At 43.2% G+C, this 24,747-nt stretch overlaps 2 protein-coding genes across 9 annotated transcripts in view; one reads left to right on the forward strand and one right to left on the reverse strand.

Moving 5' to 3' along the window:
- Positions 1–5,172: 5,172 nt before the first annotated feature.
- Positions 5,173–10,319, reverse strand: ASTE1 (asteroid homolog 1). Of its 2 annotated transcripts, XM_033052882.1 has the most exons (4): positions 8,955–10,316; positions 7,129–7,339; positions 5,930–6,125; positions 5,173–5,660 (listed from the first exon to the last, which is right to left on the reverse strand). In XM_033052882.1, exons 1-4 carry the CDS (start codon positions 10,263–10,265, stop codon positions 5,366–5,368), a joined length of 2,013 nt encoding a protein of 670 aa, XP_032908773.1. In that variant the 5' UTR covers positions 10,266–10,316; the 3' UTR covers positions 5,173–5,365. The 2 variants fall into 2 exon arrangements, with proteins under 2 accessions (XP_032908773.1, XP_032908784.1); XM_033052893.2 differs by lacking the exon at positions 5,930–6,125 and having other exon boundaries at positions 5,458–5,660; positions 8,955–10,319.
- Positions 10,320–10,398: 79 nt separating this feature from the next.
- NEK11 (NIMA related kinase 11) overlaps positions 10,399–24,747 on the forward strand; it is an 86,604-nt gene continuing 72,255 nt past the window's right edge. Inside the window, exons 1-2 of one of the 7 annotated variants that reach the window (XM_033073998.1) lie at positions 10,399–10,685; positions 15,277–15,450. In XM_033073998.1, the coding sequence (XP_032929889.1) occupies positions 15,281–15,450 (170 nt within the window). In that variant the 5' untranslated portion in view covers positions 10,399–10,685; positions 15,277–15,280. Of the gene's footprint in view, positions 10,686–15,276; positions 15,451–24,747 lie in introns of those variants that run through there. The other 6 variants (XM_033074006.2, XM_033073989.2, XM_033073979.2 and 3 more) reach the window with 6 other exon arrangements.

Here is a 24,747-nt window from a genome sequence, read left to right on the forward strand (position 1 = left end):
CCAGACGTACCAGCCAGGGCGCCGAGCCAAGCACCGGCCAGTAAAAGCCGGCATTTCGCAATTGTTACAGTGTTACCGTGTTGCCCTGGCTCCCTGCAGGCAGCACGGGGGGCGGGGAGAGAGGCGGGAGAGCTCTCTTCTTCCCTCCTCTGCCGCAGCCCAGGGGAGGAGGGGGGGGGGGCGCCGCCATTGCCGCGGCCCGGGGAGCCAACGGGGGGGGGGGGGCGCCGCCATTGCCGCGGCCCGGGGAGCCGACGGGGGGGGGGGGCGCCGCCATTGCCGCGGCCCGGGGAGCCGACGGGGGGGGGGGGGGGGCGCCGCCATTGCCGCGGCCCGGGGAGCCGACGGGGGGGGGGGGGGGCGCCGCCATTGCCGCGGCCCGGGGAGCCGACGGGGGGGGGGGGGGGGGCGCCGCCATTGCCGCGGCCCGGGGCGCCGACGGGGGGGGGGGGCGCCGCCATTGCCGCAGCTCCGGGAGCCGACGGGAGCTCTGCGCAGCCATTGCCGCGGCCCGGGGGGGGGCGGGAAGTGCGCGCCGCCATTGCCGCGGCTCGGGGAGGAGGCGGGGTGCTTTGTCCGCGCCCGCCGCCGGCGCCACGGGTGCGGGAAAGCTCCGTCCCCGCCTGCCGCCGCTGCCGTAGGAGCGGGGGAAGCTCCGTCCCTGCCTGCCACCGCGGGGCAGCGCCGACCCGGGGTGACCGAGCCCAGGGGCAGCGGCGGCCGGCCCCGAGCGGCAGCACTGGGCTGGGCCACCTGGCCCCGTCAGCGGCCCCTAGCGGGCCGAGCCTGCACAGCCTTAGCTCAGCCAGTAAACCCCGCCCTGCCGCCGTTCTGTTACTAATTGCACGCGGGTCCTCGCTGCGAACGACAGAGCGGCTTATATTCGGGTGCGGCTTATCTATGGACAAAAACCGAAATATTTGCCAACACCCAGAGATGCGGCTTATACTCAGTGCGGCTTGTATTCGTGAATTTACTGTATTTCTAATATTACAATGTCTGAATACTTGAATATTCACTAATTGGAAATAGTGCTTTTCCTCAAAATAGTCTTGCCCTGTTGTCATCAGTATCATCTCATCAGAGAAGAGAGTGTCATCAGTGTCATCTCATCATCCTTTCAGGAAATGCAAGGAACTATCACCTAAAGAATCTTGAAAACAGAATGTCTGAAGATCTCTGGGGGGAGTCAAAGACATGGTGGTATCTCTTTCCCTTGTAAACTTGTGCATATGCATTTGTCCTCACTGTAGCGTGAAAATGTGGCAGTGGCATTGGGTCTGGCCCATGCTGTCACAGTGATCATCCTGTCATTCGAGGAGGAATTGTCATGAACAGACACTGGGATATTTCTGCACTTGCCATTGTGACTTGGCCCAAATGACATCCTGCAGCAGGAATTTTTCTGCTAATGTTACTGGAATTGTTTTCTTCTTTTTGCCTGTGGGATTCTCAGACTTTGCCAGGAACTGGGGCTACAGACAGGGCATGAGTGCATGTTCAGTCTGCTTTATACATGCAGTTCATCCATGGCTCTTCATGACACTCCATATGCCCATAATACGTGGACTACCAAAGTGCTGGAGATGTGACTGGGTAAAGACGAAGATCCTGCAGCACTTGGTCCTCATCTCTTCCTGGGGTCATTACCACTGAGCTGGGACAGCCTGAAAAACATGACCTCTTACAGAAATGCTCTTGTGTCTTTAAGCAAAAGTTTCTTACTTAAAGAAGCTCTGCCTTTTAGAAGTTGGACAGTTGTTTAACAATTAGTGTCTTTGGCAAGTGGGGCTGTACCTGTTCAATATTGTAGTGTGTTCAGTACTTCAGTATTTCAGTAAAATTTCAGAACACTTCATTAATAAAATCTTTAGTATTCATTAATCAAGATAGTAAAAACTGACAGTGCAGACTGATGAAGAATTTTGAACAAACTTTGATTTTGGGAAGGGACTACTATACCTTTTAAGTCTTAATTTGAGATTGATATTCTTCCATGGCATTTGACTGCTTTGTGCTCTGCTCTTGGTCTTGAAGTCCCAGAAATCTAGGTAGGTACAGATAAGTACAAATGCATGCTAGATTGTTGTCTTAGCATGGAAGTGTCATTGCCAAGTCAGTGTCCGTTCCCCAGCACAAGTCCCACTTTCTGAATAAGGTATGTTGTTCTAAACAAATAAAATTTTCGTCTCTTAAGGACAATTTTGCCTTTTTGTAGGGTGGGCTTAGTTGAATGTAGTTCACTTAAACTTGCCAGAAATTTTGGTGCTGTGTTTTCCAATGGAAGGCAAAATACTAACAAGTAATACATCTAGTTCAATGTCATTATATAAAAATGCCTGGACTGAATTCCATTGCCATTATTTTGGCTGCTCTTGTGATTCATTATCACTTTACAGCAGGTTTGAGAGATTTTTTTTCCAAAGCAGTTGAATCAATAGTGGGAACTTTCCATTAAAAGTAAGAGGCATTTATTATGGGGTGGAAATAAGAAACAGCTGAGGAATTTTCTTGCTTCTACTGAAATATGGAATAAAGAATTTTGGTTTTAATAAGTAAAGGCCCTTTAATTTTCCTAAAAAGAAGGTGGAAGACCTATAATGAATCAGAAAGGAAAACTGTAACACTTTAAATTCTGCATAACTCTAGAATCAGTAATTATTTTCTTCAACCTCATCAGCAATAAAGAAGGGCTGAATTCTGCATTGAGAACATATTTCCACTAGAGTAATCTTTAATAACTGAGTCGGCTTTCCCAAAGGTATTCTCAATATGCCATGTGGTCATAGCACTGTTTTTATCCTGGAGTATTTGACCTTAGTCCAGTCTTCTGAATTATCTAATTGAAAATATGACTTTTTATCAAGTCTCAAGAAGTTTTATGATCTCCAGAAGTTTTCTGATGTGAAATTCAGAGTAAATGAAGATCTCTGTTTTCCCCAGCACTAACAATGTGGAATCAAACACACCTGTATTTAAGACTTACTTTGCATGCGACTTTTCTGATGATTAAAAAATCTAGGGAATTACAACTTGGTAAAATAAAACATATGGGATCGTAATGGAGAAGAGGATGATTTGGACAATTAAGAATTTCAGTTTTAATTAGTAAAATAAGTAACTTTAACCCCTTTCAACTTTTATTTAAAAGTCATCTGATGGAAATGTGATGCTGCAGGCTGCTCTACATAGAAACATACAGAAAAATGGGTTGTGAGATTCTGGCTTGTGGTGTGGTTGGGTGCCAGCTGCTGGTAGTTCAGTGAAGTAGCAGCTTTTGTACTGGGAAAAGCTACATCTTGCCTCTACAGGCTGTATCTTAAAACTACAGTAAATTCACGAATACAAGCCGCACTGAGTATAAGCTGCATCTCTGGGTGTTGGCAAATATTTCGGTTTTTGTCCATAAATAAGCCGCACCTGAATATAAGCCGCTGTCGTTCGCAGCGAGGACCCGCGTGCAACAAAGTTGCCAAATAGTAACAGAACGGCGGCAGGGCGGGGTTTACTGGCTCAGCTAAGGCTGTGCAGGCTTGGCCCGCTAGGGGCTGCCGACGGGGCCAGGTGGCCCAGCCCGGCGCTGCCGATCGGCGGGGCCACTGGGGGCCAGCCGCTGCTGCCACTGGGCTCGGTCACCACGGCCCGGCGCTGCCCTGTGGTGGCAGGCAGGGACGGAGCCCGCCCCGCTCCCGCGGCGGTGGGCGGGAACGGAGCCCCCCGCCGCCTCCCCGAGCCGCGGCAGTGGCGGCCCGGGTCCCTCGCCACCTCCCAGAGCCACGGCAATGGCAGCCCAGGTCCCCCCTCTCCTCCCCGGGCTGCGGCAATGGCGGCGTGGGGCCCCCCCGTCTCTCCCCCGGGCTGCGGTACAGGAGGGAAGGAGGGAGCTCTCCCGCCTCTCTCCCCGCCCCCTGTGCTGCCTGCAGGGAGCCAGGCTCCACCCGCGGTGCAACAGAGTAGCAATTTGTAACAATCGCAAAATGCCGACTTTGCAGCAGCTCGGCTCAGCACTCTGGCTGGCACTTCTGAGGTTGTAAATGTCAGAAAATTATTCACATATTAGCCGCTCCTGAGTATTAGCCGCATTTCTGGTTTAGGAGCAAAATCTTAGTCAAATTGGTGCGGCTTGTATTCGTGAAATTACTGTAGTTCTCTCTTTAATATAACATCTTATGGATCTGTTCTTTTCTCATTGACTATACTTGTGCAGTGTCAACATTCACCTGTATGATATAGGAGATCTTTCCTCTAAATCCTAAGATACAGTGAGTTACTTCCATGGGAACAGAGGCGAGAGGGAGCATAAGCAGGACTGAAAACTTGAGCACACAATGCAGGAATCAGGCTTGAATTTTGGTAAGTTATGGGCAAAACTTGGGTGATTAGAGGTGGAAATCATGATTTTCCTAAATGCAAGAAAAGGTGTGTGGATTCTTGAGAAGAGAAAACCCAAATGTAACTATATTTTGCATAGGGAAAACCAGCAGTTTCATAAGAAAAGCATTTATATAAATTGACAATACTGGAAGGCTTGCTGATAAACTGGTTTTCAGTATTACTGTGGTGATAGCAAGGGTTTGTCAAACAACCAGTGTACATAGGGGAAGCCAAAACAGGTCTGGTTTTTAATATAGCCATTGTAGAAAGATTAAGAGTGACAACAGCTTAATAGTAGAAGATTGTACACAATTACTGTGACAAGTACTGAGAATTAGCAAACCTGTAGAAACTTGCTCCCATGTGACAGCTTTGTATGTGCATGTAATGCTTTCTTTAAACACATCACGGGGGAAGGGGAGAAATAAAATCTGAAGTTTCTCCCTGAGTATTGACAGAGCCTGTACTACTGCAAGCACAACCTACTCAGTTGTCACTAAGCAAAGCTACCTCTCCCCGCAAGTACTCCACCAGTAATGACTGATGTTACAAAATTTTTAAACCTGTCAATTTCTGTTTTAATGTCAACTGTTAGACTGTGGCCACTGTATTCCTCAAACACAAACTTTAAAGTTGGATTTTTTGTAAATGAGGTGTTCAGGGAGATGAGGCAGAGCCAACTAGAAATATTCAGGAAAATAATTCCTCTAAAATAGTTCTGCTTTGAAATGCTAAACAACTTTGCTCTCATTTTCAATGGGACTGATACCCTTAAAAAAAACCCCAAAACACCACAACTTTTAGACAGCATTTCTTTTATACAAATGTTAGTTACAAAAAGGTAAATAAAAAAATCCCCTGAAGCAAAGTTTTTGGTAAAGATTGAATCAAGAACTTATGTGAAAACAGTTGAGCAAATTCCAATAGAGTCACATATTTTAATGTTACTGGTTTCATCAGCATGGCACTAGAAGTTACTCCAATAATGGTTTCAGTCATCCACTTCCAGTGCTGCAAACCTATTAACATTGCATAAATGCTGAGTTTTTGGCACAGCACATCGGATGGCTGCTTTTTTCTTATTAGATGCTTTCCTCTTTTTGCAGGACTCTGATTTGGTCTTGGGCACCTTCTGAAAGAAGTCTGGAGATACCATTGATTCCACTGTATTTAACAAAACCAAATAAAGCTGAGCCATTTTTGGAGATAAGATAAACAGATTTTCCACTGAAGGTGCTGATTTAAGCTCTTGATACAGTCTGTGCACAAGGGTCCCGGTGAAAAGCCTGCTCATAAGAAGGAGAGAATCTGCATTTAGAATTGCACCTCAACAGGACAGGTACAGAAACATATTGCTTGATGACAAAAACATACAGTACCCAACAGTCAAGTTCTATGCTAAGAGTATTTTTAAGAGTATTTTTCTTTATAATTCCTTTAAAGAAGGGAGTTCTACTGTAAGTACTGGTCAAAGAAGTTTGACAGAGAAAATGAAACATGTTAACACATTCCATCAGGAGCTTGTGTGGAAAGCAGATCTCTGGGTCAACCTTACCTACTTAGGTCTGGCTCAGAGAGAGGAGTACCAAGTAGCTGGTTGAGATACAATCCCATTTGAAGACAGCACTGCCACTGGCAAAAACTGTGTGCAGCATCTAAATCAAAGTCGTTATTTTGCAATTTCTTTTCCTTCCATTTTAGAAATTCATTATATGCAACACTGTCATCTTCATCAGGAAGAACTGTGGGATCTAGGTTATAAATAAAAAATAACTTGGAAATAAATATTCTGCTGTGAACAGTACAAAAGGAGGGTGAAAAGAGGGTATAGCCAGGTGGGGTGGTCTCTTCTCCTAAGTAACAATAGGGCAAGGAGAAAGGGCCTGAAGTTGCATCAGGGACACTTTAGGCTGGACAGTAGGAGGAATTTCCTCACAGAAAGGGTTATTAGACACTGGAATGAGCTGCCAAGGATGGGTGGAGTCCATCCCTAGAGGTGTTTAAGGCAAGACTGGAGTGGCACTCAGTGCCATGGTCTGGTTGACAGGGTGGTTTTTGTTCAGTCATGGGTTGCACTTGGTGATCTCAGAGGTCTTTTCCAACCTAACTGTGTGATCAAATCCAAAGAAGCCTTCCATCTCACTACAATTCACTTGGAAACCTTGTCAGTCTAGTTTCTATAAACCAGAACCTAAAGAAACTGTTTAACCCTGGCATGCATCATCTTTGCCATCAAATGAAGGACTCCTGGAGGAAATGTCTATAACCTTAAAAGGTATAAATATTAGTAAAGTAATTTCTGTGATTATTTAATATTTTCAAATTTGCAATGCATAGGCAAAAAAAGTGTGCCTGGGCAACTCAGAATTTTTAAGTACAAATGATTTTAGAAAAACTCAAAAGCAAAAAAAAAATCTAAATCCTTCAATAGTAGTTTTTTGATGCCTAAGTACATTAAGCTTATTTTTTGTAACTTTTATATCTGAATTAATGTTTTGATCCTAAAGAAAGTACTTAAAAATGCAAATTAATGTTTTACAGTGTGGTAAAGTACTGTAAATGTTAAATTGATGGTTAGCACTTTTTTTTTGGTGCATATCAATGCAAAGAATGACAATGACACCTCAGGATATACTGTAAATCAAGGCCATTTCCTCTAAATCTGGACAACTCCCTGTAAGTGTGGGAAAATGAATTACGACCTGGATTTTTATAGTAGCTCAACACCTTAAATTGTATTCTTTGGAGACATACCTGGATCATTGGTTATCTTCTGCAGTTCTCCAGAAACTATCACTAGAAGCAGAGCCTTTAATTGGTTCAGCTTAACTTTTGGTTCTGAACAACGTATCCAGTAACACGTTATAGCAACAGCGAGCTGTAAATTATTTGGGATAGGTTCTAGGAAATTCATTTTCACTCCCAGAGTCTCCAGCAAAAGCATCTGACGGCATGACATGGGCACCTGAAAATAAATTTAAAAATTGAAATTAAAAATTTAAAAATTTAAAAATTGAGACGATCTGTCATGAGCTATTTCTAAAAGGCCAGTAAATTCCTGGTTAAATTAGTTACTGCTTCAGGTTTTTCATAAAAAGTACTTAAGTTTCATGGATATTCTGAATAGGAAATATTTTTTAAAATAGTACCTAAAACTTCAAAAATGACACAGTTAAACATCAGATAGAAAGATAAAAGTAACTATTAAGCAATTAATTCCTAGCACATGTTCCCTTTTTGCTGAGCCATTTAACTTCCAGAAAGTGGTGTTATAAGCTTTGTCCTTAACTTCATGCATGCAGAATCCCAACAGGTGGTTCAGCTGCCATCTGAGTGCTTTGTAAACCTTGATCAGGATTGTTTTGTCTACTTTTAGGCAAACATTCCCACAGCAGAAGAGAAACTGAAGTCAGTTTTGCCTGGAGCACTTTAAATGTTGAACAACATTTCTTCTTCTAACCTTTTGTTCAACTGATAGTTCCCATCTATTCACTAAAGAAAACTGTTGTAGTAGCAAAGCTCAAATTCATTAAACAAACAGCACACATACCAAGGCTGAAGTAAGGTGTCATTAATGTCTCTTAACATGAAACTTGATTTTTCAAACTCTTAAGTGTTGCGTGCCAATAACCTGTGTAAAGTAACCTGTACTTTGGACATTTAATGGGTGTAGCAGTGATAGACTTGGTTCCTTTACAAAGGAGCCACCAGCAAGTGATAAAAACAATCAGCACTGCCCACATACAGAGATGTGTTAACAGTCACTCTGAACGCCAGAATGGAGAGAGCATGTGCCTTAAAAATGCAGAATTATTACACACGGATTGTATTTCTAGACGTTGCAGAAATTTCTGCATACAAAATCTCAGTAATGCAACTTGGAGAATGGGAGATTACTTCCCGTTATGGTAGGAATTCTGTAACTCCTGATCATTAGAATTTACACAGAAGTGCTACAATAGTGACAACAGTGACTGGAACTAACCTAGTACAACTTTTCTGTGATTTTCAGGTACTGTTCTGCTCTGTCTGGCAAGTATCATGTTAGCAGGAGCAGGACCATACTTGGCACAGGTAAAACTGCTGGGCAGCTGCAACATTCACATGTGAAATAGTGACTTGTAGTAAAAAGGCATGATTTTGTTTCGGAACAGTGCTCTGAAACATTCTACAGCTTGATCAAATACAAATTAGGTTTTGTAGTGTTAAAAATGGACTTTCCTAAACTACATGAAACTGAATTCCTTCCATAAAAAGCGAGTATTAGTGCAACAAAATACGTAGGATGAAATAAGGGCTTCCAATGGAAAATGCAGGGAGTGTTGCATATACACACTCTACAACTTCTCATAAAATTTGTCTTGGTACACTTGGAGAGGGGCAGGCAGGAAATAAGATGAAGACAACCTGATGCAGCTTCTTAAATTTTACAGACGCTTCTGTGTTAAGTAGTTATTTACTGAGGTGGCTTAGTTCAGACATCACATTTAGTGGCCACATGGCAAAGGTTGAGTGCCAACTATTTTTGTGTCACTTGTGAAATGATGTGTTAACTGTGATCTGTTGTGACAACCATTTACCTCCATTAACTTGTCCAAAGGAAAACGATCATCACAAAAATCTGAGGGTAGGCTTGCTGCTTGAACAAATGTTTTTTTAAGTGTCTTTTGGCATCTGTCAAATTCACATACAACGGGCAGCTCGTTGGTCTGCTTACTTGGAGAAGCATCTTCAGTACCGTGAGATACTCTCAGAAGCAGTCCATAGATAACTTGTCGGATGGGCAAAGCTGTGCTATGGGCACTGGGTCTCTGCATGTTCTCCACCTGAACGCGGAGAAAGGTACTTCTAAGTATCAGGGCATTGATGACGAATGGGGCCAGCTTACCTTTTGCCAAAGCATCCAGTACCCACTGTGGTACGTCTGCTTTCCTGGCAGCCTCGCACTCATAGCACCCATTCTGAAAGAAGTCCTCAAGATTCACGTCAGACGGAGCATAATCCTCCATCGAAGTGCAAAGAAGCTCCCGTATTTCCTCCCTCTGGTGTTTCTTGAGGTATTTCAGCACGTTGTCGACGGCCTCGGCGGGCTCCGCAAACTGCGCCAGCCAGTTCAGCAGTCCCTGGAGGCGGAGGTGCTTCCCGCCCCTCCCCGCCGCGCAGCCCCGAGGCAGGCGCACCTTGCTGAAGAACGCCTCCAGCGCTTCCAGGCCGATGAAGTCGTTCCCGTTCATGACGGCAAAGAGCGGGAGCAGCGCCTTGCTCAGGGGCCCGAAGTGCCGGCAGAACCGGTCGGCGGAGAAGCAGCGCGCGGGCACGTAGCATCCCTGCGGCCCGGCGGCGCGCACGCTCTGCCACTGGAAGTGGGACAGCGGGCAGTACCCGCCCGCCAGGTCGAACACGAAGAAGTCGCTGTCGAGGGAGAGGACGGGGCAGCCCCAGCGGTTGGCTAGCCCGGCGATCTCGCGGTCGGCCTCCGCGAAGCACTGCACGAAGGGCACGCCGAGCCGGCCCAGCGCCTGCACGAAGGCCTCGCGGGTCAGCAGCGGCACCAGGCAGCCGCCGGCTCCGCGGGACAGCCCGTGGGCCGCCCGCAGCTGCTCGGCGGCGCGGCCCCGCAGCGTGGCCAGCTTCCTGTCCTCGGCGCCGCGCCCGCCGTCCAGCACCACGAAGGGCGCGACGCCGCAGGCCCGCAGGACGCCGAAGAAGTCGCGCACGGCCGCGGCGAAGGCGCCGTAGTCGCCGCCGCGTCGGAAGTCGGCGTCGGGCGCGAAGCAGAGGCGGTGGTAGAGGCTGCTGCCGTCGATGACCAGCTTGGTGTCCCGCACTCGCAGGTCGGTGAAGAACACCCCGCGCTCCTCCACGAAGCCCGTGAGCCCCTGGACGCCCATGGCGCCGGAAGCGGTGCCGGCAGTGACATGCAGCGCCCTCCGACCCCGGATCCGCTTCCTCCGGCTCCTCCCTCCCGCCGGCGCTCGGGCGGCGCGCGCGTCTCCTGGCGACGGGGCCGCGTGGGCCGGGCCGGGAGCGCTGCGAGCCCGGGCGCTCCCGCTCCGCCAGCGGCCCTGCCTGCCCCGAGCAGCCCAGGGGAGACGGCCAGCCTGGCCAGCCCCAGAGCACACGAGACACGCCCAGGCACCGCGGCCCCGCCGTCGGGACGGGCGCTGGAGCGGCAGGGAGCGGCGGGGACGTGGGGCGGCTGCTCTCGCCTGTCCCGGAGCGGTGAGGAACGGGGCGCCGCCCTCGCCCCTTGCTGTGGTGGAGTGTGGGTGCCAGTTTGTGTTCTGAGTCTTACACAGTCTTGTCACAAGGTAATAACATCCGTGAGGTTTTCCTAGGGGATCTCGGCTTCCCGAGTGTGCGTCAGGGAAATACTAAATTTGATAGTCGAGTACATTTGACCGCATTTTACCATCACCCTCAAGCTCCTTAGCTACCAACACTAATAATAAAATTTAGTTATCATTTCTCTAGGAACAGTAAAAAACTGCGTTAAGTGGCATGATGTCACTTTAGCCTTGGGTAAGATGTTGCAGAAAATAATAATGGAGCCAGTGTTAAAAAGCTAATTTTTTTTCCCCCATGAAGGAAAAAACAAGGAAAATCTCATTTTTTGAATTTTCAAAGCATTTAAAGGCCAGTGAAGTCATTGGCAGGAAAAAAATCAAGGTAGTAAATGCTGAACATATTTAGAGCTAAATATAAAGACTTTAGAATTTGTGCTGCAGGGGGTGGAGGGTGGCAAATGTTAATGTAGCACAATGGTTCTTAGGGACTAAAAAGAAAACCTGATAAAGTTGGAAAATGACCTCGATTGGCAAAGAAGGGATTATCTTGGAAGCACAAAATGTCAGAGTATTTCAGCTGTTGCTAAAGAGACCTGAAGGTTGCAGTAATTTCACGACTATAAGGCGCACCCTTTTGACTAAAATTTTCCCCCGAACCCAGAAGTGCGCCTTATAGTCCGGTGCGCCTTATCTGATGGACTAAGTTCGGAAATTTGCAAACCCGGAAGTGAGAGCTGCAAGCCGCGGGGCGAGCCGGCAGGGCCGCGGCTGCTGGGTGGAGGCGGGGCCACGGGGCTGCAGCTGCCGGGAGGAGGTGGGGCTGAAGGGCCGGGACTGCCGGGTGCCCATGGGGCCAGGACTGCCAGCTGCCTGCGGGGCCGGGGCTGTTGACTGGAGGCGGGGACGCTGGGTGGAGGCGAGGCTGGGGCTGCTGAGTGCCTTCGGGACCGGGGCTTCCGGGTGCCTACGGGGCCATGGGACCGGGGCTTCCAGGTGCCTGCGGGGCCACGGGACCGGGGCTGCTGGGTGCCTGCAGGAATGGGGCTGCTGGGTGCTTGCCCGACCGGGGCTGCTGGGTGCCCGCGGGACGGGGGCTTCCAGGTGCCTGCAGGGCCGGGGCTTCCAGGTGCCTGCGGGGCCGCGGGACCGGGGCAGCTGGGTGCCTGCCCGACCGGGGCTGCTGGGTGCCTGCCCGACCGGGGCTGCTGGGTGCCCGCGGGGCTGCGGGACCGGGGCTTCCAGGTGCCCGCGGGACCAGGGCTTCCGGGTGCCTGGAGGACCGGGGCTGCTGGGTGCCCACGGAGCCGCGGGACCGGGGCTTCCAGGTGCCTGGAGGACCGGGGCTGCTGGGTGCCCGTGGGACCGGGGCTTCCAGATGCCTGCGGGACCATGGGACTGAGGCTGCTGGGTGCCCGCGGGGCCGCGGGACCGGGGCTTCCAGGTGCCTGGAGGACCGGGGCTGCTGGGTGCCCGTGGGACCGGGGCTTCCAGATGCCTGCGGGACCATGGGACTGAGGCTGCTGGGTGCCCGCGGGGCCGCGGGACCAGGACTTCCAGGTGCCCGCGGGGCCACGGGCTGCTGGGTGGAGGCAAGGCCGGGGCTTCCGGGTGCCCGCGGGGCTGGGGCCACTGGTTGTTCACGGGACTGGGGCTGCTGGCTGGAGGCGGGGCTGGGCCTTCCGGGTACCCGCGGGGCTGCGGCCGCTGGGTGCCTGCAGGACCCGGGCTGCTGGGTGCCTGCGGGGCTGCGAGGCCGCGGCTCCTGGCTGGAGGCGGGGTTGGGGCTGCCGGGTGGAGGCGGGGCCACGGTGCTGCGGCAGCCGGATGGAGGCGGGGCCTCAGCCAGCAAACACACGGGGGAGATGGGGGCGGAGCCTCGCTGCAAATAAAAAAAAGTGCGCCCTATAGTCCGGTGCGCCTTATCTGATCTACAAAGTTGCGAATTTTGCCGACTCCTGGGGGTGCGCCTTATAGTCCAGTGCGCCTTATGGTCGTGAAATTACTGTAATCTTTCTTACAGAAACTAAGAAAGGTCAGGGGAGAAGTTGAGATTGTTGCGCTTAGCGAGTGTAGGTGAAACTATGAAACCCTAACCAGCAACTTTCCTTAAGTTTGCAGCACAAAGAGGAAGATTTAACTCTAGCCAAGGAAGAAAATATTAAAAAATAGTGATCCAGACAATGTAACTGCATTAGTTTGGTTGGCATCAGCAGGCTGCCTGACTCTGGGATGCGATTTGGGAATGGTAGACAGGACAAAGGAAACTCCTAACCAAAGATACTGGATAGGGTATACTGAGATTTTTTTTTTTTAGGAAAAGAGAGCTGGAGACTTGATTGCTTTGTGTTATCTCTAGTTGTTCTGAACTTTAATGAAGCAATTGATGTTGCTGCTTGGGAAACCCCTGCTCAGTGGGAGATGGACACTGGTAGGAAAGGAGCACATGGAAGGTTGGACTAAAGGTTTGAGTGAGGTAGGAGAGGTTCATATACTTCTTGAAGAAATCATCAGTCTTAACGGCTGAATCAATCTTTGAAGTCTATTGGCTCTTAAAAGGCATTTGTTCAGATGCTGTGCTCAGCAATCCACCTCTTCCGTGCCATTAAAATGCTACAGTGGCAATCACTGGTTCCTGCCTTATGACCTGCTTCAGCAGTAGACACTAAAGCATTTCAAAAGTTACATGAGAATTATTACTGTTACTATATAGGGAGGGAACTTGAAGCATACTGAAGAAAAGGTGGGAGGCATTATTAGAAATAAAACACAAAAGTTAAACTCAGTTAGTTACTTGATCTTAAGCATGGTTTTGTGGTGTAAAGGATTGTCATACATTCCTAGGCCCAAGTAAGTATGAAAATTCGAAGATGAACTGTGTTAAGTGCCTTCAGAAAGAAAAAAAAAATAGGTCTATATAGGTCAGCAGTTTTTCTAATTGCAACTATTTCTAAAGGAATTTATGAAAGCATGCATAAAATAGCAATTAAGAGAATAGAACAGTAAATGAAAATTGCATAAACTTTCAAGAATTGGCATTATAGTATTTTATGGGGTTGATCTTTCTGCCCTCCCCTCCTCTACACTTGAACATGATCCATTTGGGCTCCTTCAGGCAGATTTGGAGTTACAGAGAAATAATTTTCTAGCTGACATTCTCTCCTTAGCATTGGCATTTCGAAATTTTTGTCATTGTTGCTGAAATAGAATAAAGAAATAGTCTTAGGAGTTCTGTAGTTTAAAAAACATGCAGGATTTGTATTATTAAGATATCTTGCAGTAATTAAAGTTTATCTGTGTTTCATGACATGGTGACAGTGCAGTGTCAGGCTTTTTGGTATTGTGTGACAGCAACTCAGCAGATGGGCATGAAAACAGGTTCTTTGTCTACACACACACACACACACACACACACACACACACAATCACACAGAGTTTGTTGTTGCAAGATACAAATCTGTAATCTTAATTTAGGCTCTGCATTCATTTGGAAGAGAAGCCAGTGACTTGGAACCTAAAGTTGTACAGCTTTTAAAATTAGGCAATTTGTCTTTGCTCTTCCAAAACCACCACCACCGCAACAAAAACCCTGTTTATGTTGGAATGATGTGGTGAACAAGGCCAATGTGGGCCTGCTACTCTGCAGTGCTGATAGATGGTAACAATAGGAGCACTGATCTGGCGAGACCTTAACTTGCTCCAAAGGACCTTTGAGCAAAATTATGCACGTAGTGTTATATACAGACAAAGTAATGAAAGCAATATTGTTTTATTATGTGCAGTGAAACACCTCCCCTTTTTCATTTGGAATGAGGAAGGTTGAGTAAAAAAAGTTACTCTAAACTCATGTTGAGCTTTTGAAAACCATAAAATTGCTAGAGCTTGGCCTTTGCAGTCCTTATGTTTGCAGAATTAGGACCTCAGTTAGACAAGAATTCCCAACCAAAGGTAGCTTGTGGAAAGGTTGGAAAGGTGAGTGAGTCATGTAAGGACTAAGCAAAGGAGAAATGAACTTTAGGGAGAGTTGCATTTTATTGAAAGTCTTGCAGATTTTCTGTGAAACTAATTTGCAGAAGATTCTAGTAGTGAGTCACAGTGAAGCTGTGAGGTCAGCACTGGAACAGATGGTGAAATCTGAGGGGTAAATGAAAGAGCAGAGAAAACAGAGAGGGGAGAGGACTCAGATTATGGGTAGAGGTTGTGCTTCAATATGTACAAAAATCTTGAAATTAGTATCCTGAAATGCAGATATTTTTGGTGGTGTAAAGACAAGTGCTGAGGAAGTGTGCCATATCTAGGGGAACTGTGCTATCATTTCAGTGAATTAATTTAAGGTTGATTTAGAGGAAGACTGACTATGTCACGTCTACATTATCTGGAGTTTGTTTATCAAGTTTGCTCCCTGCAGTTTATCAGCTAATGATTGGACTTAATTTGTGTTTGCTGCAAGCTGGGTACTGTAAAAACTGGTACAGAATTAAATGAGAAGTTTAATAAGAATAATATATTGACAAATCAATATTTTTCTGTTGCAAGTGATTTCTGTGAACATCTATGGAAAAATAAAAGGATTTGAAAGCTACATCCTTGAGAAATTTGTGTCGTTTTTGTTGCACAGAGAAATGCTGAAATTTCAAGAAACTGCTAAGCGTGCCACTGTTGCCAGATTTAATTCTGCTTGCTCAGAGGCTGTGATTGCAAGAAGATACACTGTTCAGAGGAAACTTGGCAATGGAAGCTTTGGAAGTGTGTATTTGGTTAATGACAGAAAAGCAAAACAAGGAGAAGAATTGTAAGTAAATGCTTTAAATAAAAATGTTGGGAACATATTTCTTGCATTGTAGATATTTTCTTTGTGTCTCTCAGTTTGGTGTTATGTTGCAACCTTAACTGTCTGACTTTAGTGAGGATGTAAGGCAGAAGCAGACTTGTTTTGATAGCCTTCAGGAATTGATTCTGTGTTACTGTAAAGACTCAGATTGTTGCAGTAGTCTCAGAAAAAAACTGTGGAGTATTGATGAGCTAATTTTTATAACTGAGTTGTCGAAATGAAACCTGAGAAGGAAGAGTTACAGAAATTCCAGTAAACACCTTTCTATTTGCTCTATACCTAACTGGTAGAAGGTTTGATTTTTTTTTTTTTAAATTGCTAGCAAATCTTGATTTTTTTTTTTTAGCTTGCCTGAATTTGGACAAGTCTCATCAGTTTTATTGATAAACTCTTTGGGATCCTGAAGCCACAATGACAAAAGAACATTTTCAGAGAGTTGACATTCCTGTATGTGGGTTTGTTGTTGTGTTTGTGGCTGGGCTTTCTGTTGGGGAGAACCGTAGTAGCAGTGTGTAATACCTTGATACTTACACCAAGTGAAATTTAACCATAAATATTTTTGTTTTATCCAAAAATATTTGTAAGGCTCTTTGTCTAAAGTCAGAAACATCTAATCAAGTTGTTCCTCAGCCAGAAATACATAATTCCTTTAAATAGGGGTGTCTATTGGTTGTTATTGATGGACACATTAATGAGCACTTACATGATTAAAAAGCTTTTTCTGATTCATTTGTGCCTCACTTTTGCTACTTATGGCCACACATTATTGGCAATATTGCTTTAATAAGTGTGCAACCAAGACATAATTCTGTCAATTGTTTTCCTTCTACATCAATTTACAGCTTCTCAGGTCCTTAGTGTCCACTAAGCTCTTAGCTTTTTTCACATGGCTTAAAAGGTTTTGACTATCTCATAGCCTTAGCTACACTTTTCTCAAAAAAAAGTTCTGTAATGAAATATTTCATTAAAACAAATAAACAGTATTTTTCATTTTATTTTTATGTTAAGATAGTCTATCATGCACATGGGGTGACAGTAACTATCTGAGCTTTTAAGATGCTTCAGAACTCATCTGTTACTAAACTCTTCTTAGAATATTAACAGTGTAGAGAAACATTTGCTTCTATAGCACAACCTGCCCAAACCTCAGAAACAAGGAGCATGTCTTAAGCTTTTAACTGCTTATTTTTATTTTTTTTTCTTAAGAATTTTGAGTGGCTACCTTGAACAAACATTCACTGCCTGCAGCATTTCATGCCTGTATTTTGTTAGGGATGAGCCTGAGTGTGTCCTCAGGACAGAGACTGAGTATCAAATTAAATTTTTTTGTTTTTATTTTTAATTTTTTTATCAGTCTCTTCTTGTGACCACAGTACAACAGACATACACCAGTATTTAACCAGCCCAAGTGCTCTAAGATGTGCAGTGCTGTGTTTAAGCCTTCCATCACGAGGGGGTGCTCTCCTATCACAGTTTGTTCCTTCCATGCCTCAAGCCTGAATCAACGAGGGGAATGCCCCCAAATTTCTACCACTTATATGCTAATGGATGACAAAAATACTTTCCCAGTTGAGCACGAAAACACAGGTAGCATAATGATATAGAGTGTAAGATTTAGAAATAGCGGTTTTTTAAGTGGTAAAATATGCTATAAGTCACATTGTCAATACTGCTTTCAGCTAATCTCATATGGAACTGTACTGGTTGCTGCTTATGTTATATATGTATTTTTGAATGAAAATTTACATGGTTCTAAAGAATGATCTTAATACAGCTCTGAAGGTACTTTGATTGAGAAAAACCCAAAACCACAACTGTTAGCTCAGCAGAATTAAAATTCTATTTTTATTGTTTCAGAGATGATCTAGAGCGTGCTGAGACATATGTTATGTAGAGTGTAAACTCAGCCACAGATAATTTCTTGAAAACTGCTACAGTCTAAAGGACTATGAAAAAAACATGAGAATAAGTCATAGGAATACAAATTCCCAAGAAAAGTTACATATTCATACAGAGACTGTTCAGGGATCTCCTTCTCGATTTTCCATTAATGCAATATCTACAAAATGAGTTAGTGCTGGGACTAACAGTGGCTATCATATAATTTCAAGTATGCTCAGCAAAACTGCTGCATGATTCTACAAAGTTTTAGGTTGTGCTTCGTATTTTGTTGCCTCTCAAGGATCATTATGCACAGAATCGCTTCAGCTGGGAAGGAGAGAGAGTTGGTTATTTGAGGCATACCTCAAACTAAGAGATTTATTTCACATAAAACTTTCAGGACTGCTCAGGCCTGCATTGCCTGCCTTTTTAAGAAGTACATGCCAGCTTCATGCGTCTCTCCAGTTCTTTGTATGGATGGGATCAGGATTATTGACTTTCTCAGATCATACTAGAACAGAATGATGTCGTTGACTTGCCTGCTCTATGAACATCAAGGTTATGAAGTACCACAAGTATAGTAGCATATGTAGGTCTCTTACTATAAAGTCCCTCTTAAGTGTTGCTTAAGTGTTGCATTGTATGGCACATCTCTTGCCTATTGCCTTCATTTTTTTTTTTTTTTTTTGGAAAATTTTATTTTCTGGTGTGAGAACTTTAGATCTTGTTGTATGATTGTCATCGATTATGACAGAGGTTAAATATCTCAAATAGAAGTCCCTGCAATTTATGTGAAAGCAGCAGAGTAGAGAACAAAAAGAATGCCCTTATAGAAAGGTCAGAACCTGGGAGGTTCTTCGCTATGAATGAAGTTTCTCATGTACTAAACAATCTATACAGGAGAGAGATTATCCATTTCTCCCTTCTTTTGGAAGAAACTAGAATCAGAATTCATATTGTAGACCCTAAAGTCAGTTAAGCACAAGAGACACAAAAGCAAGCTTCTTCATTCAAGTTTACACAGGATGTCTTAATTTGTGGATTATTTGATATTTATTTGTTCCTGGAGATTATGGGCCTAGTCTTACCCAAAGCAGGTACCTTGGTTGGTATAAAGAAAGTAGCAGGATTGTACCAGCACTTTTACAACGGAGTAATATTCCTGCAGTCACTTCTATGCTAGCCCCCTTGAATGTCTTTTCAGTTAATAACAGGTAATTACAATTAAAGACAAAGTCTTTTACAGCAGAGATAAGTTCAGCAGTAGTCTTGAAGGACAGCGCCATCACTTAAAGAAAATGAATGTCGTAATTAATTGTGCCAAGGGAAGCTCTGGGTTAAGTGCCACTGATTCATAACCATGTATGGGGAAGCAGCTGAAGTACACAGTAGGCAATAGGGACTTCTAGCTCATAAATATTCACAAGGTATTTATGTGTCCCTGTGGTGGAAAGGACATGCTGACAAGAGCCAAACTCCCTGGACTGCTCCACTGTGTGGTAACTGTGGGATGTCAGCTCTACTTCTGCATCTGACTTGCATTATAGCTTTAATCCAGACTCATGCTAGGATTCCTTGGAAACTGTGCGCTTAGCTGAATAATTTATCATGTGACTTTCAATTATTTATGACTTCTTATAACAAATGATATAAAATCTAAAGGTGGGAGAGATTTGTTTCTTATGAATATCCAAGTGACAATCAGCAGATTGCTGTGTTGTCAAATCCCTGTGTTTGCTACCTGTTTGCTTCTCTGAAGGTATTCCAAGGGAATGGTCATTTGATACTGAATTGATTAAAACAGAAACAAATTACTCCCTGCCAGTTGTTGTGTGCATATTCATCTTATTACACTGCTTTCCTTTATTCTTCTCCTTCATTTAATAATAAAAACTAGAAATTAATTCTGTAATTTATTAGGGCATTTTAGATTTGTGAAAGAATATTCACGATCTCCTTGAAAACTTATAAAAAATGCATTTGCTGTAGGACCATGCTGATTTTTAAATAAGCTTTTCTCATTGAACCATCTTTTGCTTGGTTCAGTCACATGTACCTGTGCTTTTCCATGTAAGGCTCAACTACCGTGCCATGCCTGCTGTCTGGGTACAGTCATATTTGGCCCAAATAAGAGACCATAAAGGCCACATTGACCTTGTGGATTTAGCTGGAGCAGTTTGAGAAGTGAGCCTTCATGAGCTTTCCACTTGAGTGGCCAAGCATGAGTTTCATATTCTGTAAGCAATGCTACAGGAGTCAAGGCCTAGAGCTAAGTGTCCAAGCAATTTCCTCGCTGAGCCTCTGTAAGGGTGGCTGATGCTCTCATGCTTTATTTCAGAGTACACCTTCAATGGAGGTTGCCAAGGAGTGAAACTGTAAATGTTTTGCTTCAAGTTTAGCAGGCTGTGGCCCCAATGGTTTCAAATCATTTCTAGTGCAGGCCAATATGATCCTGATTCAAAGACAAGTTTGATAACCTTGGACTCACCCAAAGCAGATCTTGCTGCAAACCATGTGGGAGGGTGCTTCAGTCCCTACCTCCTGCATCCCTGTAGTGCCCAGCTTTTCCTGCAGCCCTCCAGCTCAATGTAACAAAGTCTAGCAAGCTCCTGTGCTGGATAAGACCCTAGGGTTGTTGCAGGGTAGCTTGGCATACTTACAACACATTGAAGCACAAGATGTAAGATTTCACCCTGCCATGCTGGTAATGGTTTCAGCAATTTAAAGTCACAGCCATGCTGCAGTCCTTTGCACAGGCAATTACTGTGTAAATTTCCTAGTTCCCTCATCAAAAGCATAAAACCTAGCATTCTGTGGCTTCTTTGGAAGCAAAAGATCCATACTGGTACATGTTGAGACCTTTTATTTGGCTTGTGTAACACAGCTGTCTGTGAAATCTTCCTCAGTGCTGTCGGATACAACTTTTAAATCTGCTCAGTCACCTTTATGAGCTTTGATTGCATAGTTATTGGTTTCTTTTTTGTTTTTTTTTTAAACTGCTCTGTGTTTAATATACCTTGCTTAAACTAAGTAGCCACCTTTCACTTTTGGTGGCACTTGTCCATTTGACTGGGGAGGATTCTAACTAGGTCTTTGACGTGTGTAAGTGGGAGCCAGCATGCCTTAAAAGAAATACTTCTTGGGTTTACAATAAATCTTGTCCCCCACAGAGCTGAGCTCCTGGGAGCTCCGTGTTGCAGCACGCACCACAGTCTGGTCTGACATGCAGGCAGTGAGCAGTGCTGGTGGTTGAGGTCATTGTTTTGAGAATTGTTTACAAGCACATTTTCAATATTGGAAGGAGAACTGTGCTTAAGGCATTATTGGTGAAATACCTTTCTTTGAGGTTCATGGCAGAGACAGAACTTAATGATTTTGTAATTAAGGAAATGCCTTGAGATCACTTCTGTCTCACTCATTTTTCCAAAACTAGCTTTCCTGCATTTGTAAGCCAGTTGTTGTAAGAAAATGGGGAGAGGTACAGTGTTTTTATTTGGGTTGAACTGTGGCTACCTGCCTCAAAGATGTTCAAAATATTTGATTGTGCCTGTCTACTGTATCCTCTTATGGGCTACCCTTGTTGGCAAAGTGTTTCCTCTAAAGTCTGCGTCAGGGTAGGTTGAACTTCTTCCATGCAGAATGAGCTTCCAGTTTTTTGCTGCATTCAGTACATTGTAATGATAAAACTGCTTCAGTGAGTGTAATAAATTCTGAATTTGCTGGGCAGTCAGTGTACTTTCCCTATTTTTTTCTGTTTTGTTTTTTTTTGTTGTGCTTATGTGACCTAGTAGCTGTAATTCGTAGTTCATTGTTTCCCTTACATCCATGATGTGCCCTTCAAGTGTTCTAGAACTTTTTAATGTTGCTGGGTAGTTGCTTAAATTTTGAATTGCCTGTGTTTCAGATTGTTAAGACCAGAGTATCATACTCAGGAGGGCTTAAAAGTATTAGAAGATTTTTATCCAACAATGGATGTTATATGCAATTAATTTCCTCAGAGTTGCTTGATTCCCTTTGCCTTTGATTGTGGACCATTTAGCTATAAACCATGCTTTAATCTTTTTCTGCACTCCTCCCTTTTTTAAATTTTTTTAAAAATTTTTTAAATTATTTTTTTTGGTTCTATAGATACTTGACTGCATATCAGAAATAAACATTGAAGGAGATGCCTGATGGAAAGAGACATGTAGAGAGAGTGAATTTTCTCATTAAAATTGCAGCAATTAGTGTTTAAATTACTTTTGGGAATTAGTTACACTGGGGAGACAATACTGTTGACATAAATATCCTTGCAACAGTGAAAAAACATAATTCTACTTGCAAATATATTTAAATTCAGAAGAGAACCAATTAAATTTTGCAGTAAGATGTGTTTTAGTTGAATTTCTATGGAGTGGATTCTTACAGCAGTTTTTAGTATGTCTGTTTTCCCTTCACAACTCCTATTGTTCAAAGTAGTCTGTTTTCTGTGAACTGATGAATATAGATCATGATATGAAGGTCTTTCTTCAAAATTTCTAATTGTAACTAATTTAAAAATTCAAACTAATTCCTACAGAAGGAAAACTCATTTTTGGCAGATGCTCTAGCTCAAGGCTGCTAGTTGAAAATGGCAATGATGAGATGTTTAATCATATTTAAAAACTTGAAGACAAAATGCTGCATTCAGTCTTGACTTCTGTAATGGTGTCTCCTCTTGTTTGAAAGTGAATGTTAATTAGCAGAGAACAGTTAATTGTAAAGTATATTGTCTGTGTAATGAAATCACAATGCTGGTCTAGAAGATTTGTTGTGTGATGGAAGTCCTCAAAGATATAAACCAGAGAATAAACCAATTATTTAGTTCCTTGTTGTATTTCTCAAAAATCCCATTTAGGTTAGGGACAGCATGGTGCTTAACTGCATTCTTAACTTAGACTGGGCTGTAGGAAAAAGGTTGAATGAACAGTAGAGGGGGATAATGCAACATGTAACCAGAAAGTATTGCTAAATATAAGTACTTTCACAGGTGCTAGTATCTCATCATAATTTTTAGTAATTTTTCTGTTAAGATACAAATTTCTTCTGTTCAATCAGAGTCTATCAGTATTTGATTTAGAGAATGGACTATAAATATATTTACATTTTATTTTTCTATTTCTCTCTAGGAAAAAAGTGCTAATTTCAAAAATGTGACTTTAGAGAAAAATTCATCCTTTATTAATCAATGTCTACTTTTATTCTGTCATTTTTAATCAATGTAGATGGCTACTGAAAGTATCACAAAGAATTATTCACAGTAAATGCATTTTTGTATCTAAATAAATAATTTCATTTAATCACGTTTGGTTCTGTGGAAGATAACACAATTGCTCTGATTTGCTTTATAATTACTGATTTTTTCCAAAATTGGCACACCAAAAATAATTTCAGTTATGCCTCTTTGTATAAATGAGAGTTTGCTCAGTGTAGAAGAAAATTATGTAAGCTTTATTCCTTGAGGCTAACTTATTTTATCAGTATTCTCTTTCCAGAAAATATATTCTACATTTTTTGAGATACTAATTAGGAACTATTAATTTTCAAATAAGCATAAACTGTTTTCATCATGAGTTGGCCTGTTCAGTGTTAGTGCGTATGTTAGAGGCTTTGAAAATTTGGCATCTTGAAAAATATTTGTAGGTGCTATAACTGTGACTTGCTGATGGCAATGGAAAGTGAATCATCCATTTCATTTGCAAATTTAAGAAATCTCATTGCCATTCAAAGATATTAAAGAGTGTAAATTAGTTAAAGTGCTTATTCAGAAAATGAAATTATATTTAATCCATCTGCAGATATTACAATCCTCATATAGTGATTGAATTCATAGTGTTTTACTCGGGGATTAGTTCTCAGTGTCTGTGAATGTTCGTGAACAGTGTGAATAGGATGTTTGGGAGAACAGAAAAAAGGAGTTGCTGATGACTGTTCTGGCATTACCAGGAAGTCAGCAATGTCCAGGAGGATGACGAAAGAAATGCAGCGTTTTATTTAAGAAGCTATGCAGTGATACTTGCTATTGAAAAGGAGTTATGGCTTGGCTAATAAATCAACAGTGGGCATGGGAAGGCCAAATTCGATTTTAAAAGTTCCATAGTAATGCTTGGGTCTGAAATGCTTTGGATAATGAGTAAGTATGTATTTGTAAGGAGGAACACCAAACAACACTGGTTTGCTTTGCACTGGAGGTGTGGTAATCATCTGGATTTTCCCATAGAAATCAAGTGCTCTTAATTTACTGTGTTTCTTTCCTTACCTAAAACCAAGAATTCTTCTAGGTAGGACTGATTTGTGTATACTGTCTTACTGTATTTCATGGTTCCACCATCTTCCTCTTTCTCTAACAGATAGATGCATGTTTTCAAATTATCTGACCATGCAGACATTGATGTTCCAAGTATGATAGATAAAATGTAAAGGATGACTATTTGAATTTTTGTTGCTGAGCTGTCAACGGCAGAAAAGAAGTAGTAGTAATGGCGAGTGATTTCACCCTGTCTGTATGAACATGGTGCCTTTGTTACCAAATTTCCTTAACAGTTTTAATGGTGTGGAAGCTTTGTGCAAACTTTCTGCATGAAGGTTGTCACCTCTTCTTCATTTTGGTCTCAATTTGCAGAGCTCTACCTTCTCTGTTTGCCATTTGATAGCTAGAATAAAAGGCATCATTAATTATATAGGCACACATTTCATTTTACTGTTTGTGACCAATTTCAGATCCAGTTGCAGACCTAATAAGAGGTGATACATTTTTACAGAATTGCACCTAGTCCTTGTATTGAGGGTGTAGTGGTAGTCCTGCAAAGGTCAGCATGGATAGAAATACAGCTCACAGTTATGGGTTATGCTACAATTCTCCTTACTGACAACTCAAAACCTAAATTAAATTATAATTAACTGCAATTAACTGAAGAACTACCTGTGTAAAATGAAGTTTCTGTTTAATTAAAAGCTTCAACTTTTGATCATGTATTCCTAGATCACATTTTTTGTTATTTTATCAGACCTATTTATTTTTTATATGAAAAGAACTGTATTTCTTTTACTTCTTTCTCAGCAAGCAAATTTACCTAGGCAATAATTCATATTGGAGTTTTCTCAATAAACAGAGTGCATTTTGAGAAACATTGCCTTTTAAGAATTGCATCTGATCCAATAAACCAAATTATATAATAATAAAGTATGTCACCGATGTAAACAAATACCAGATGGGTTGTAAAACATTCAATTTTAGATCAGTGCAAATAGACTGAGATAAATACTGCTGTGGTGTATTGTCAGTCACTAATAAAGCTCATAAAGGGATTCCCACTGCATGCCTGAATATTGGAGGGTTCCACCTTCATGTTTGTTTTT

This window comes from Catharus ustulatus, chromosome 1 (genome assembly GCF_009819885.2).
Source record: "Catharus ustulatus isolate bCatUst1 chromosome 1, bCatUst1.pri.v2, whole genome shotgun sequence".
NCBI lineage: Eukaryota > Metazoa > Chordata > Aves > Passeriformes > Turdidae > Catharus > Catharus ustulatus.